Raw genomic sequence first — 13,223 nt, 5'->3', positions numbered from 1 at the left:
GGAAGGCGAAGCGTTACACATCTGCGGCATCAGGCGGGGAGCGAAGGAAGGAGAACTCAACCCCCCCCCGCTGCTCCCCTGCCTGGCACGGCTGCCACGGAGGAGATGAAGGATTTGTTTAATTAGACGGCAAAGCCTCCTGCTGCTGCACAGAGGCAAACAGCAGCAGCTCGGGCAGCGGCTGCGTCCCGGGGGATCGGGGCTGCCACGGCGGCACCGGTGTCCTGCGGAGCCGAGCGGCGTCACGGCGTGGGCTGGGGGGGGGACGGCGTGCTGGGTGCCACCGCTGGGCTGCTGCCCTGGGGCTGCAGGGATGGGGCACGGGGAGCGTGGGGACCCCCGGTTTGTGTCCCTGGCCTGCCCTCTGCTGCTTCTTGCTCTGCTGGCGTCCCGGCAAAGGCAGCTCTTCTCTGTGCCCACATCTCGTCACCTTGCTGTCCCCAGGGAGCGATGGCGATGGTCCCGGTGCAGCTGCTGGCACAGAGGGGTGCCCAGGGCTGCGCCCGGCCCCGGTGCTGCCTTTGGTGTCCCTGCATGGGGACGTGGTGCCCAGAGCTGCCGGCAGGGCCAGCCGGGGCTGCCTCTGCTCTGCCCAGGCACCGTCAGCTCCGCGGAGGCAGAACCGTGTCCGTCTTTGGCTCCCCGGGTTTGCCGGCAGGTAAATGAGCACCGCTCGGGAAGACGACCCTGCGGAGGGCAGAGCGAGAGAGTAATGAGCAGCCTGGGGAGCGTCAGCGCCGGGTGGCTGTTTGCCCTCCTTCGTGAAGCAGAGTCAAGGAGAAAGTCAGGAGACATGAAAGGCAAATCTGCTGGAAAGCCAGCCAGGGGAACTGGCACCAGCTCCTCACCAAAGCCACCACGGACCTGGGAACGCCGCAGCGGGCGGGAACACCCACACCTGGCCCCGAGTGGGGAGTTAGAAACCTGAGTGGGAAAGGAAGGAGCAGAGAGGGCAGGGTAGGGTGCGGGGTCCTGCTGCTGCTGATCCCTGCAGCCCGGGGCTGGGACCTTGCCCCAGGCCCGAGCCTTGTGCCCATCGCTCACTCCTGGCGAGGATTCTGCCCAGCTCCTCTCCGGCCCAGCCCTGCCCTTCCTCCGTCGTCCCATGACACCGTCCTGTCCGTCTGTCCTTCAGCTCGCCTCCCCGTCCTCTGATGGGTTCAGCCAGTTTTTTTTTTTTAATTTAATTTTTATTAGCACACTTTGCAGCCTCGCAGCAACCCAGGAATACAAATAGCACGGCGAGCGCAGCCAGTCCGGGAGAGCGGGGCCAGCTCCAGGCGCCGTCCTTGGCACCGCCGGGAGGAGGCAGCTGGACGGACGGACGCTGCTCCTCTCTGCTTGGACTCGGGGATTTGGCACGGCAGGAAAATCCCTGGGCATCCCTGCCTGCCGCGGGCAGCTCCAGGTCCCGTTTCGGGCTGCCCAGCCCAGGGGGTTCCCACCCTGCGATGGGTGAAGCGAGGCGGCGAGGCGGGTGAGGACGGGTGGTTGAAACCAGCAGCAGAGAGCGAGAAATTCAGCCCGGCCGGGGAAGCAGCCGCCTAAAAATAGCAGCAAGGCTCTCCGATGTGACAACGCACACCGGTGTTCCTCCCGCTGCCCTATGTATAATGGATAAGGCGCTGCACGCGCTGTCGCTGGCTCCTTTCGGGTGTATCGAGGCTGTTAATGCTGGAGATGTTGGACCTGCACCCCCCGAGCAGGCTGCTTGGTGGGGGATCCTCCTCCCGGGGGCTCGTGCCGGGGCTGTGTTCACGGACCCAGGCAGCTAACCCGCTGCTCGCCCCCTGGGAGGTGGTTTAAGACAGCTGGCTGCCAAACCAGGGCCAGAACAAATCGCAGCGCAATCCAGGCTGATTTATAAGCGTGTTTATTTTCACCAGCCTGGCGCGGCCGTCTCCCGGCTGGCCAACAGGGCAGCGTCCCCCCTTCCCTGCCTGCCCCGCAGCAGCGTTTTCTCAGGCAGGGAGGGAGCCAGGGAGAAGACCTGGATCTGCACGGGCAGGCTCCGAGCAGCAGCACGCCGTCCTCGGGGCCTCATCCAGGGAGGTGCTGGGCCGCAGGGACGCGCCGAGCCTGCACAAGGAGAAGGTCTGACAGGCTTTAGGTGGAGCGCGAAGGGATGGGTGAAATGAAGCCAGCCGGGGGGGGGGGTTTGCTGGGCGAGCAGCGCTGGAGCATCAGGCGCAGCACGGGCAGGCTGCGCGGCCCCGGGGTGGGGGCACACGGGGAAGAGCTTGCTAACAAGCAGCTGCCAATTACCCAGGGTTTTGAGGCACTTCGTGCGGAAATCACAGCCCCCTTCATTGCTCGCATCCTCCCCGACGGCACGAAGCTGCCGCTTCCCGCCGCGGTGCTCCCAAAATGCGAGAGCTTGAATTCCTACAGAAGGAAAAAAAAAGACGGGTTTTTATTTTCCCCCCCCAACGTTGTTTTTCCCTTCGGTGCCTGCCTGCAGGCAACGCAATCCTTCGCGGGGAGGTGAGCTTCGGCGTAAGGAGATGATTTTTAGAAGCGTTTTCTTCCTGCAGATAACCTGAGAGAACCACAGCCGCCCCCGTGTCCCCTGGCATGGCGCCACCACGTCCCCCATCCCTCGGCACGGTCCAGCTGACACCAGGGGTGCAGAGGCCGGGTCCCTTTGCAGTACCCTGGGGACTTGCCCGGGGATGCTGCCCACAGCGGTGGCAGAGGAGCCTCCCGCAGTGCGGGGACCCCCCCCCCAGCAGTGTCCCCATCCCTGGGGACGGCCAGGCCCTGCCACCTCGCCGCCTGGCACGACGCGGGGCATTGAGGGACACAGCGCGGCTTTGTCCGCCCCGCGCCCGCCGGGCAGGGACCTGTTGCCCTCTGCAGGCTTCCCCAGCCCTGTGCCGGCTCCAAAGCCACAGCACCCAGGGGAGATGGGGTCCCGAGGGAGATGGGGGCACCCGGGGGAGCTGGGGACACCCGGGGGAGCTGGGGGCACCCGGGGGAGCTGCCCCCATCTGGATCCCTGTGTCCACCCGCATCACTTGGGGACCCCTCCGCAGGCCCCTGCCTGGGGACCGTGCCCGCTGGAGCCCCGTCCCCTGTCCCACGCAGGGGACGTTGCCCCTGCCAGCACGATTCCCACCAAAACAGAGAAAACGCCCGGCGCACCCAAGGCTGGAAGCAGGTGCCTGGGCTGGGGGGGCCGGGCGGAGGCAGGGGGACATCACCCCACCCATCCCGCCTCCCTCATCGCTGCGGGGCACAGCCAGAAGCAAACACAGCCCAGGTGGGCCTGGGGGTCCCCAGAGCCACCGCAGAGGGGCCACCCATGACCCCCCCGCACCCCCAAGCCGCTCTTTTCCTATCGCAAAGCCTTCCCCCCCCCCTCCCAGCCCTGCGTGTCGCTGCTCTGCCCACGCAGCACCGAGGGGCTGGCAGCCAAGGGGTGCTGCTGGGGGGGCCGGGGCGGGGAGGGACGGGGGCTAGTCCCTTTAAGGGGGGTGGCTGTCACGCAGAGAGCCCTTTTCTTTGCTGGAGAGCGGGACAGGCACCCAGAGGGGACAATACAGGGCGAGGGACTGCCAGGAGAGGCGAGGGCTCGTCCCAGCCGCAGACAGAGCCGAGGCAGCTGAGCGCACGGGGAGCGGACCGAGTCCGGCGCCATGGGTGAGTATGGGGGACGTGGGGGGGCTGCACACGGGGACAGCTGCCACACGGCGCTGGTGGCACGGTCCTGGAGCAGAAAGGGACCGTGAAACCTTCCCCCGGCACCAGCAGGCCCCGGGGCACTCGGGTCCCCGCGGCCGGCAGCCCGCGGGGAGGAAGCCTCCGGGTGGCGGGGACGGCGTTTTGCTTCCCCAGGCCGATTTCTGGCCCCGTTCTGCCTCCCGGGACACGTCCCACCAGCCCTGCAGCCCCAGGAGGGCTGGAGAGCTCCCGCCCGGGCTGAGCCTTGCCACAACTCGTGCCGCTTGTGTGCCCGCAGCCTCCGGGCGGCGGGGGCACTCCGCCGCGTTGGGTCCCCCACCGACACCGGAGCCAGTAATCACGGCACGTCCCTGTGGGTCCTGTCCGGCCCCGCGGCGGCTGAGCCAAGGCACGAGGCCCGGGATTGTGCCGCACAAGGGCTCTTTCTCTCCTCCCTTCCCCTCCCTGCGCTTTCCCATCGTGGCAGCAGCTTCCCGAAGCCCGCGGGGCCGGGGCTGTGGCGGGGAGAGCCCTGCCAGGCCCTGCCGCATCCACGGGGCCGCTCGCCAGCCCCAGCCCCGGGGCACCTGCCTCGATGTTCCCTGGCTGGCATTTAGGCTGGAAAAAAAAAAAAAAGGAAAAAGGGAAAAAAAATAAAATAAAAGAGTTGGTTTGTGCCAGCACCCCGCTGCGCGCAGCCTTCCCCACGGATCCGATGCAATTCAGGGAGCATCACTGTGGGAAGAGCCGGGGGTGACAAAGTGGGACCCCCCCCCCCCTTGGTCCCGCCGTGCCCACGCCTGCCCCGTCCAAGGCAAACAGGCGGGGGGGGTCCCAGCGCCCCCACAGCGCTGCCTTTGTTCCCTGTTTGCTCTCGGCCCGGGGTGGCCGCAGGGGGGGCCGTGCCGGGACAATTCCCCATTGTCCTCGGTGCCACCGCGCGACCTTGCTCTGCGGGGAGGGGAGGGCACCGCTGGCCGGGCCCCCAAGGCTCCCTTGTCCTCGAGGGAAGGGAGAGGTGCTGCGGGGTCTGTGGGGGGGAGCGTGGGTTTGGGAACGCTTCCAGCGGTGCCGGGCGGGGGGGCAGGGACCCGAGCGCCTTTTCGGCATTCAAGGCACAACCTGCTGTGCCTGCCCAGGGTGTGTGGGGGGTACAAACCTGCCCTGAGCCTGCCCGCTCTCTGCACCTCCAAACCCAGCCCCGGCTGTCGGTCCCGCATGCCGCAGCCCCACTGCTGAAACCCAAGCGCTGGGGCTGTGCGAGCCGCACGCCAGCCCTCGCCCCCGCTCGCCCTGCCCACACGCAGGTGCCCGTGCCCTCCTGCCAACGAGCCGTCCCGGAGGGCTTACAGCCATTGCACAAGCGCTGACGTTCGGGAAGCAGCACGGCTCCTCTCCGTAAACACGCCTGCCCGTGCAGGCACCCGAGCTCGGTGTGCCATTCCCCTCCGTCTGCGCTGGCAAAAGCAAAGCCCCGGTATTTCGGGCCGCTGCTGCTCACGGCCGGGCTCTGCGGGCAGCAGGGAGCCCGTTAGCAGCTTGTTCACCGCTGCCGCTGGCATCACGCCGCATCGCCTCGCACCGCCGGGCTGTCTCGCCTCCCCGTGCACCCCGCTGCCTGCTGCAGGCAGGGCTGCCCTGTGTCCTCAGTGCCCCGTGCCGCTGTCGCACCTCGTCCCCAGGTGCCTGGAGAGCTCCCCGGGCAGCTGCTGGATTTGCCTCTCCAGCACCACAAGACGGCATTTCTGCTTTTTCCCGTTATCATCCCCAAACCTGCTGTCCTCCTCCCGCCTGCTCCCGAGCTGGGGCTCCGCGGGTGCTGAGCTCTGCCCGCCCCGACCGCCCCTCTCCCCCCGGCAGGTCTGTTGGAGTGCTGCGCAAGATGCCTCATCGGGGCACCCTTCGCCTCGCTGGTGGCCACCGGCCTGTGCTTCTTCGGGGTAGCGCTGTTTTGTGGCTGCGGGCACGAAGCCCTGACGGGCACCGAGCAGCTCATCGAGACCTACTTCTCCAAAAACTACCAGGACTATGAGTATCTCATCGACGTGTAAGTACCCTGCCTGCCGCATCGCGGGGCTCCTCGCGTCTCCGTCGTGCTCCGTGCCGGGAGGAGGTGGCCGGGGCTCCGCTGCCACCCGTTCGCTGCTGTCACCCTCCGGGGTTGCGGTCGGTGCCACTGCTGGAGACCCCGGGCTGTGTTTGCCCCGGGGCAGCCTCACGCCAGTGCCGTGGCTGCATGGCAGGGCCCGGCGGCCGCTTGTTTCCTTTTCACTCCTGTTCTTATCTGACCTCGCTAGGTGCCACGGCACGTGCAGGACGGCCGCACCGGGTAGGTATGGAGGGCACGGGGGGGCTGGCGGTGCTCTGCAGCCCCCCTCGGCACAGCTCTGCCCCAGCTCACCCCTCTCGCTGCCTCCCCCTTGGGGACGGTGGCTTCGCCCCCGGGGGCTGCACGGGGTGCGTGGGTAGGGTAAGTCGCGGTGGGCAGGCTGCCCCGCCTGGGGCCGGGCACCCCAGCACTGCCTGAACATCCCTGCCCGCTCCTTTCCCCGGCAGCATCCACGCTTTTCAGTACGTCATCTACGGCACGGCCTCCTTCTTCTTCCTCTACGGAGCCCTGCTGCTGGCCGAAGGCTTCTACACCACCGGTGCCGTGCGGCAAATCTTCGGGGACTACAAGACCACCATCTGCGGCAAGGGCCTCAGCGCAACGGTAACCGGGGGCCCGAAAGGGAGGGGAGCGCGAGGCCCCCAGCGAGCTCACTCTTTGCAGCGGGTGTGTCAGTGTTTGGGAAAGTGGCTAGGACATCCTGACAAGGTGATCTTAACCGGGGTTCGGCACCCCTTCGCGCGCCCACAGCGGGTTCGCCGCGCTCGGCATGGCCGAAGGGCAGGAGACGGCGGCCGCCTGGGTTTCGGGGCATCCCCAAGGGAAGCACAGCCCGACTGCCCTCCCTCAGGCTGGGAGCGTCCCCCAGGGACCAAAGCAGCTGAAACGGCTGTGGCTTTTGCCGGCAAACAAACTTCTTGGTGTTTCGGCGTCGGCTGAGAGAGCCGTGAGCATCCCTGCAAGGGTGGTGCGTGCTGGCAGCCCGAGGCTCTCCAGCCCCCGTGCCCGGTGTCCGCAGCGCCCAGGGACCTGTGACAAAGTGCCGGCAAATGGCGAGGGGAGCCTGTGGCCTCGGGGAGTGGAGGGGGACGGCTGCGGTTCCCTTCGGGGACGGTCGGGGTGGCGCCGCGGAGGGAGGGCAGGAGAGCCGCGCTGCCGAGCCCAGGGGTGTGCAGCTGCGCTCCCGCAGAGGCCGAGCCCCGCTGGCACGTGGCTGTGGGATTCCCTTGGCACGGGAAGCGGCAGCTGTCCCGCCGCCACCGGTCACCCCCACGTGCGTGTGACCGTCCCCGAGAGCCGGCCGGGCGCCTGGCTCGGGCTGGTGCTCTGCTGGGTGCACGGGGATGCGCCGGGCTCGGCGGGCGGTGCAGAGCCAGGCACTGGCAGCATCCCGGTCCCTCGCCTGCCCCGCGCCCCCTCCTGCCTGGGGACCCTCGCGCTCCCCTGTCCCCATCCCAGGCCGCAGGGTAACCACGGCCGTGCCCTTGGCTTGTCCTGCCCCTTGCAGTTTGTGGGCATTACCTACGTCCTGACCATCGTCTGGCTCCTGGTCTTCGCCTGCTCCGCGGTGCCGGTCTACATCTACTTTAACACCTGGACCACCTGCCAGTCCATCGCCAACCCCAGCAAGACCTCCGCCAGCATCGGCACCCTGTGTGCGGACGCCAGGATGTACGGTGAGTGCTGGGTTTGCTGCTCGGGGGCTGCGGTGCTCCCCCCGCGCCGTTCCCGCTGGCGCTGCGAGGGAATGGGGCTGCCAAGAGGGACCCAGAGTGGAGAGGGGACGCAGAGGGCCCGGGGGGGTCTGTGCCCCGGCTCACCCCGCTCCCCGCGGCTCCCCAGGCGTCCTGCCCTGGAACGCTTTCCCTGGGAAGGTGTGCGGCTCCAACCTGCTCTCCATCTGCAAGACCAGCGAGGTGAGCACCTTCCCACCGCCCTCCAAAGCCCCAGCGGGGCTGAGGGGGCACGGGGATGGTGGCAGCCTCTAGGCTCGCCTCCCCGGCTGGCAAGTGACACCCTGGGAGCTCACCCCGTCTTCCCTTGCAGTTCCAAATGACCTTCCACCTCTTCATCGCGGCCTTTGTGGGGGCTGCTGCCACGCTGGTCTCACTGGTGAGTCGGTGCTCCCCCTGCCCGGCCATTCTCCTCCGCCCTGCGAGGATTTGGGGGCAGAGGACGACAGAGGTGGTGGGCAAGGACGTGACAGAGCCCGTGCTTGTGTCGTTTTCCGGCACATAAGTGCAGACGGCGAGCTCAGGTGATGAGAAGGTAGCAGGAGAGGCAGCTGCTGGAGGGGGCCTGGAGGGGCTTTAGGAGGCTACCGGGGAGAGGTCCTGCTGCCGTGCACCATGTCCTGTGCCTTCCCCAACTGTCCCCTCTCCGTGCACCACAAATGGCACTGCGGCGTCCCAGCGGTGCGGCAGGGCCATGGGGCTTTCCCCAGCACGCTGGCCGGGCACTGGGACGAAGGGGTGCTGGCGCTGGGCGCAGGGGTGCGCAGCGGGCTCACCCCGGCTCCCAGGCTGGAGCGGCCTTCTCCTCCTCCCCCTCGCTCACTCTCCTCCTGCCCGCAGCTCACCTTCATGATCGCCGCCACCTACAACTTCGCCGTCCTCAAGCTGATGGGCCGAGGCACCAAGTTCTAGGCTGCGAGGTGGAGCCCAGCCAGCCAAACGCCCTTCTTTTCTCTAACCCCGAGGCTTTAACACTGCAGCCGCCCGACACCAGGTCTCCTGCGTTAACTCTGCCTTCGCCGCTGACTCCCCTCCTCTTCCTCCCTCGCATCCATCGTGCTGAGCGTGACCAGGAAGGAGAGCTTCCCACCAATGGACACCCCTTCGTGCACTTTTCTCTCTGTGCTCATCATCGGTAACCGGTTCGCTCTAGGGCCAAGCCCTTCAAAACCAGCAAGAGAAGAGGAGGGACTCACTCCAGTGTCCCTGGGATGAGCAAAAGCCTTCGTGCTCCTGGGAGGCAGAAATCCCTGTAGATTGCTCTAAGAGTAGCAAGAAAGAGGCTAGAGAGAAAAGGAAGTTGGCCAAGTCTCGGTACCATTGCTAGAGACTCTCCTGGAGCTGACTGCCGGCACCTCTCGTGGATGGAGGATGAGAACAATTTTTTTTTCCCCTAGTAAAGAAAGATGAATTTACCCCAAAGTGCCTGCTGCAGCCAAGGCAAAGGGCGTTTAGGGCAAGGATCTTCCCGTTGCGGAGAAGAGAGCGCTGACCCCGATGCTGATAAAGCCCGTGCCCCTAACCCAGCTGCCCCTATTAAGCCTGAAGGAGTTTGGTGCCTGTGGACAAAGGGGACTCTGAGCTTTACACTCCAGCACCGCCGGGGCCCCCAGCATGGGGCAGGGCAGCAGGAGGCGGCAGGTACGTGTGAGGGGGGGCTGCCCTGAGAGCGTAAGGCCAGAGCAGTCCCTTTTGTAGGACAGGACACCCCTCCGGACTGCTTGTCTCCGTGTGTCGTGTCGCCTAACAGCTGCGCACGCCAAACTCGGTCGTTCCTTCACAATGGTGCTCTTCTCTCGGGGTGACGTCTGCTTCTGTAACGTTTTGCTACGGCAAAGATCTCGATTTGTTTCTCATCTGTGCCAAACGTAACGTCCCCTCCTCCTGCCTCCCTCTTCCCTCACTTTATCCTTTTTTTTTCCTGCAAGTCAGGACAGCCGTCTTGTGTCTAGCCACGTCGGGAAGGACTGGCAGCGTCTCGTTTCCAGTCGAAACCCACGAAGAAGGGCAGGAGGGCGGCAGCTCGGTGGGCAGGGGGCTGAAACACGGCCGTTCCCCGCACACCAGCCCCCGCTGGCTTCCCCAGGGCAGGGCGCAGCGGGGCGAGGAGCTGGTGGAGAAGACCTTTCCCGCAGCAGCCCGAGGGAAGCCCTCTGGCCGGGCGGTGTGGGTCCATCCCTACCTGCCAAAAAGCAGCTCCCAGTCCTCCCCGACAACTGGAATTTTGTTTTGTCCTTCCCCCACCTCGTGTTAACGCTACGCTTCGTGTTTATTTATTGGAGAAACTACTTTCAGTAGCAGACCGTAGCTCCACCTTGCATGGATATTTTTTTTTTCGGTGTCTGTATTATTAATATTTTTCTAAGTGCCGATTTCAGCAGGGGCAAGGATAAAGGGGCCGATCTGCTGAGCAGAGCGTTCGAAGGATCCTTGCTGCTGGATGCTGAAATAGGTTGGCCAGGCTACCAACGCACACGGGCTGGGGAGGGGGAGATGCCAGCTGGGGCCGCGGGGTGGGGAGAAACCAGTCAAGATCTGGGAATTCACTTCAACGCCATCTCTCTTGGGGGTTTGCTGGTTCGTTTATTTTTTCTTTCGTATTGATTTAACAACAAATAACCAGACCCTCCTTCCCACCCTTGTCCCCAGACCCCAAACACACACACACGCACACGTGCACACACACAAACACACACAAAGAGCGTTAATCAACTGAAAGTGTTTCCTTCATTTCTGATCTAGAATTTCAACTTGTTAACAAGCAATAAAAAGGAGCAAGTTTTTAGAGACTTATCTTACAAGATGTATTTTATAAAAATTAAAGAAAATAAATTAAAATTAAGAACATTCTGAACAAGGTATCTGTCTGCGTCTGTTTGTTGCTCTGGTCTCTGTCTTCCCCGCCCCCCGGGGAGGGAAGGGGAGCACTTGTCCACTCCACGCGTGGGCCCGCAGCCCCTTTCTCCTTCCCACCTCGTCCAGAGGGGCCATAACCCCAACCCTGACTCCAGTACCTTTGTTCCCAGCCCTTATCACCACTCTCTCTCCTCCAGACACCCAGAGGGAAGCTGGGGTTTTCAGGAAGCTCACATTTGGTGAGGTGCCGCTGCCCTTTAGTGCCCTGCTTACGCGGTGCCAGCCTCTGCCATGTCCCCTAATGTGGCACCCGTAGCACGGTCACCACGAAACAAATCAGCACGGCTCAGGCACACGAAGCTTGCAGCACACGATGCACGTGGTACAAGCACGTCCAGAGCCCCTCAAGATGAGCAGTTCTCACTTGCAGCGAGCCCTGGTTGAAAGAAGGTGGTCTCATCTGGGCACGAGGGCAGACCTGACAATTTCAGGGTCCTGTAAATCCGGGTCCTGTGCTCTGTGGGCAGCTGGCGGGACATTTGCTGCCAGGCCGTGAGCAGTTTGTGCGGGGCTGGTGGCGTGGAGAGGTGGGATGGAGTAGTTCTGCTTGCACTCGGACGAGTGCTGCTCTTTGAAGCAGGTTTCAAAAATAACTGATTCAAACGCTGCTCTTCTTGGAAATCCCCCCCAAAACAGCCTGTTTCAGGTCATTCCCTCCAGGAGCAGTGCTCTGGAGCCCTCCAGGGAGCGAGGCCACGGAGTGATGCTCCCAGCCTAGGGTCAAACCCCAGCACGGCTCCTGTGGTGGGAGGAACTCCAGCCCAAGCCTCGCTCTCCCCCCATTTCCCCAGCTCCAGCCCGCTCCGTGCAGCACCGAGGTTTCCCACACGGCAGGCCGGGGGAGGTTTAGCCGCTCCCCCGGCTCCGCGCAAGGCCGTGCTTGCACCCTGGCCTTGCCCCGGCTCGCAGAAACCCGCGGGGCTGCGGCCAGCATCAATGGGGCCCTTTGTTCCCCGCGTTCCCAGATGCCAGCACCCTCCTCTCCCCACGCTGAAAGGGCCCTGTGTGTGCGCGATCAGGCCGGGGAACAAAACCACGTCTCTTTGCGGGGACAGGGACCGGTGCCCCCCCGCGCGGGGTGTGCGGCTTGGGGACGGCAGCGCGAGGCGGCGCGTGCAAGTGGCCAGCGAGGCCAGGAGAGCGGCCCGAGGGCCGAAGGACAGACACATGTAGCCTCCTCTGGGCTCCTGTGGCCCCGGCTGCGGAGGGCAGGGACCAAATCCTGTCTTGTGATGAACCGGCCCAGCGGGAGCTCTGGCAGGGAGCTGCCTGCACCGTCCCCAGGCCTAGCGGCTGAAGCACGGCAGCGGGTTGCTCCCACACGGCCGCGCCGCAGAAAGGTGCCGCTCCCCAGGCTCCCTCACGGGCGCCTCCCCCGCAGCGCCACGGCGGCTTCCACCCAAGGAGGCTGAGCAGGGCAGCGCTCTGGCACGGGGCAGGGGACGAGCCCGACTAAAGGCACCGGCACTGCCCTGTGCAGGGCGAGGAGGCAGGGATGGCCGGGCAGGGATGGCCGGGCAGGGCCGGGCAGGGCCCCAGCGCCATCCCCTGGGCCGCTCCCGGTGCCCGGCCCTCCGGCTCCCCCCCGCGGCCGCTGCCGGGGCCCCGCACGGCCGGAGCCTGCCTCAGCGCTGGGCTGTGAAGACGAGCCCGGGGCTCGGGGACAGGAGCCGGCCCTGGCAGTGAAACCACCATTTCCCTGAGCTCTCTGTCCCAGCCGCCACGCTCCCTGAGGCTTGCAGGCAGCCGCTGTCAGCGGTGCCGTCGCCTCCCCCCGCAGCCCTTCTCAGCCGAGCGGGGGGCTCTCCTCACCCCAAAGCACAGTGCATCAGTGCCGCCACAGCTTTCCACCCATCCTCAGACACAGGCAAGAAAGCATGGACCCAGAGAGCACGTTCCTATAAACCGTACAGCTGCAAGAACCCCGCTGAGGAGCTCTCTGCTATTGCTTGCAATGCCCAGATCCCTGTGAGGGGACAAGCCTCCCTATCACCCCTGCCTCTGCCTCACATTTTTGTAAAAAATACCGCACGTCAAGTGAGTTGGTGATTCTGACGGCTTTAGGTAGATCCTCGCTGGCGTTAGATGCTGCCTCACCAAACCCCATGACTCCTCCGAGGCTGGGACCCTCCGCCACCAGGTCACGTTGGCTTTTTCTCAGCTGTATTTTGAAACGGCGGAGGAGGCTGGAGGCCCTCAGATACTCCAGCATACATTTAAAAGCAGAACTTCCAAGGACTTGAAACCATATCAATGCCTCTGGAATCACAGATAAGCAAGCAGACATGAGAGAAAAAACAAGCTAATGGTTCTGCCAACAGAAACAGTAGGCAAGGACTCTGCAAACACAAAGAAAGCCTCCCAAAATAAGTGACCATCCTAGCAGGACAGCGGAAGAGAACAGCCCCCGTATGCTGATTTCTGTCCCAGCATCCTATGGAAATTACGTCTGGTTACAGCCCCCTGGAGCATGAGGGACCGATTCCAAGACTGCAGGAAGAAATCAAAGGAAAGCATAGCTTGCTGAGAGCCCAGGCTGAAAATTAAAATGTAGTGACAGAAGGAAGCAGTGTGGAGCATTTCCGTTATGAAAGTGTCTTCTGATGTGCTCTTGAAAAGACAAAACTGGTCAGTGGATTCAGTTTGTAAATAAGTTATATTTACTCAACTACTGTTCAGGAATAACCAACACCTTTGTTTCAAATTTAGTGACATCTCTCAGCCAGTTGCCACAACCGACCCAGCTTCACGTCCCATTCAGGAGAACAGTCACTGGCTTGAACTTTGATAAACCAAAAAGT

The 13,223-nt window shown here is 64.1% G+C and overlaps 1 protein-coding gene and 1 long non-coding RNA gene across 3 annotated transcripts; one reads left to right on the top strand and one right to left on the bottom strand.

Moving 5' to 3' along the window:
* Window positions 1-1,796: 1,796 nt before the first annotated feature.
* Window positions 1,797-3,334, bottom strand: LOC125184438 (uncharacterized). Its single transcript, XR_010834732.1, has 3 exons — window positions 2,540-3,334; window positions 2,266-2,385; window positions 1,797-2,079 (listed from the first exon to the last, which is right to left on the bottom strand). It is a non-coding gene; the product is annotated as an uncharacterized lncRNA (long non-coding RNA).
* Window positions 3,335-3,479: 145 nt separating this feature from the next.
* PLP1 (proteolipid protein 1) lies at window positions 3,480-10,363 on the top strand. Of its 2 annotated transcripts, none has more exons than XM_048077157.2 (7): window positions 3,480-3,642; window positions 5,524-5,710; window positions 6,220-6,376; window positions 7,281-7,449; window positions 7,616-7,689; window positions 7,820-7,885; window positions 8,347-10,363. In XM_048077157.2, the coding sequence occupies exons 1-7, from the start codon at window positions 3,639-3,641 to the stop codon at window positions 8,416-8,418; spliced, it is 729 nt and encodes a 242-aa protein (XP_047933114.1). In that variant the 5' UTR covers window positions 3,480-3,638; the 3' UTR covers window positions 8,419-10,363. The 2 variants fall into 2 exon arrangements, with proteins under 2 accessions (XP_047933114.1, XP_047933112.1); XM_048077155.2 differs by having other exon boundaries at window positions 3,481-3,642; window positions 6,220-6,481.
* The last annotated feature ends 2,860 nt before the right edge of the window (window positions 10,364-13,223 follow it).

This window comes from Anser cygnoides, chromosome 13, assembly GCF_040182565.1.
Source record: "Anser cygnoides isolate HZ-2024a breed goose chromosome 13, Taihu_goose_T2T_genome, whole genome shotgun sequence".
Lineage (NCBI taxonomy): Eukaryota > Metazoa > Chordata > Aves > Anseriformes > Anatidae > Anser > Anser cygnoides.
This window is presented reverse-complemented; position numbering and strand designations above follow the sequence as displayed.

Coding starts and splice junctions, on each gene's coding strand:
- PLP1 (XM_048077155.2), top strand. Junction 7,450..7,615: donor TGCGGACGCCAGGATGTACG/GTGAGTGCTGGG, acceptor GCGGCTCCCCAG/GCGTCCTGCCCTGGAACGCT. Junction 7,690..7,819: donor CCATCTGCAAGACCAGCGAG/GTGAGCACCTTC, acceptor CTTCCCTTGCAG/TTCCAAATGACCTTCCACCT.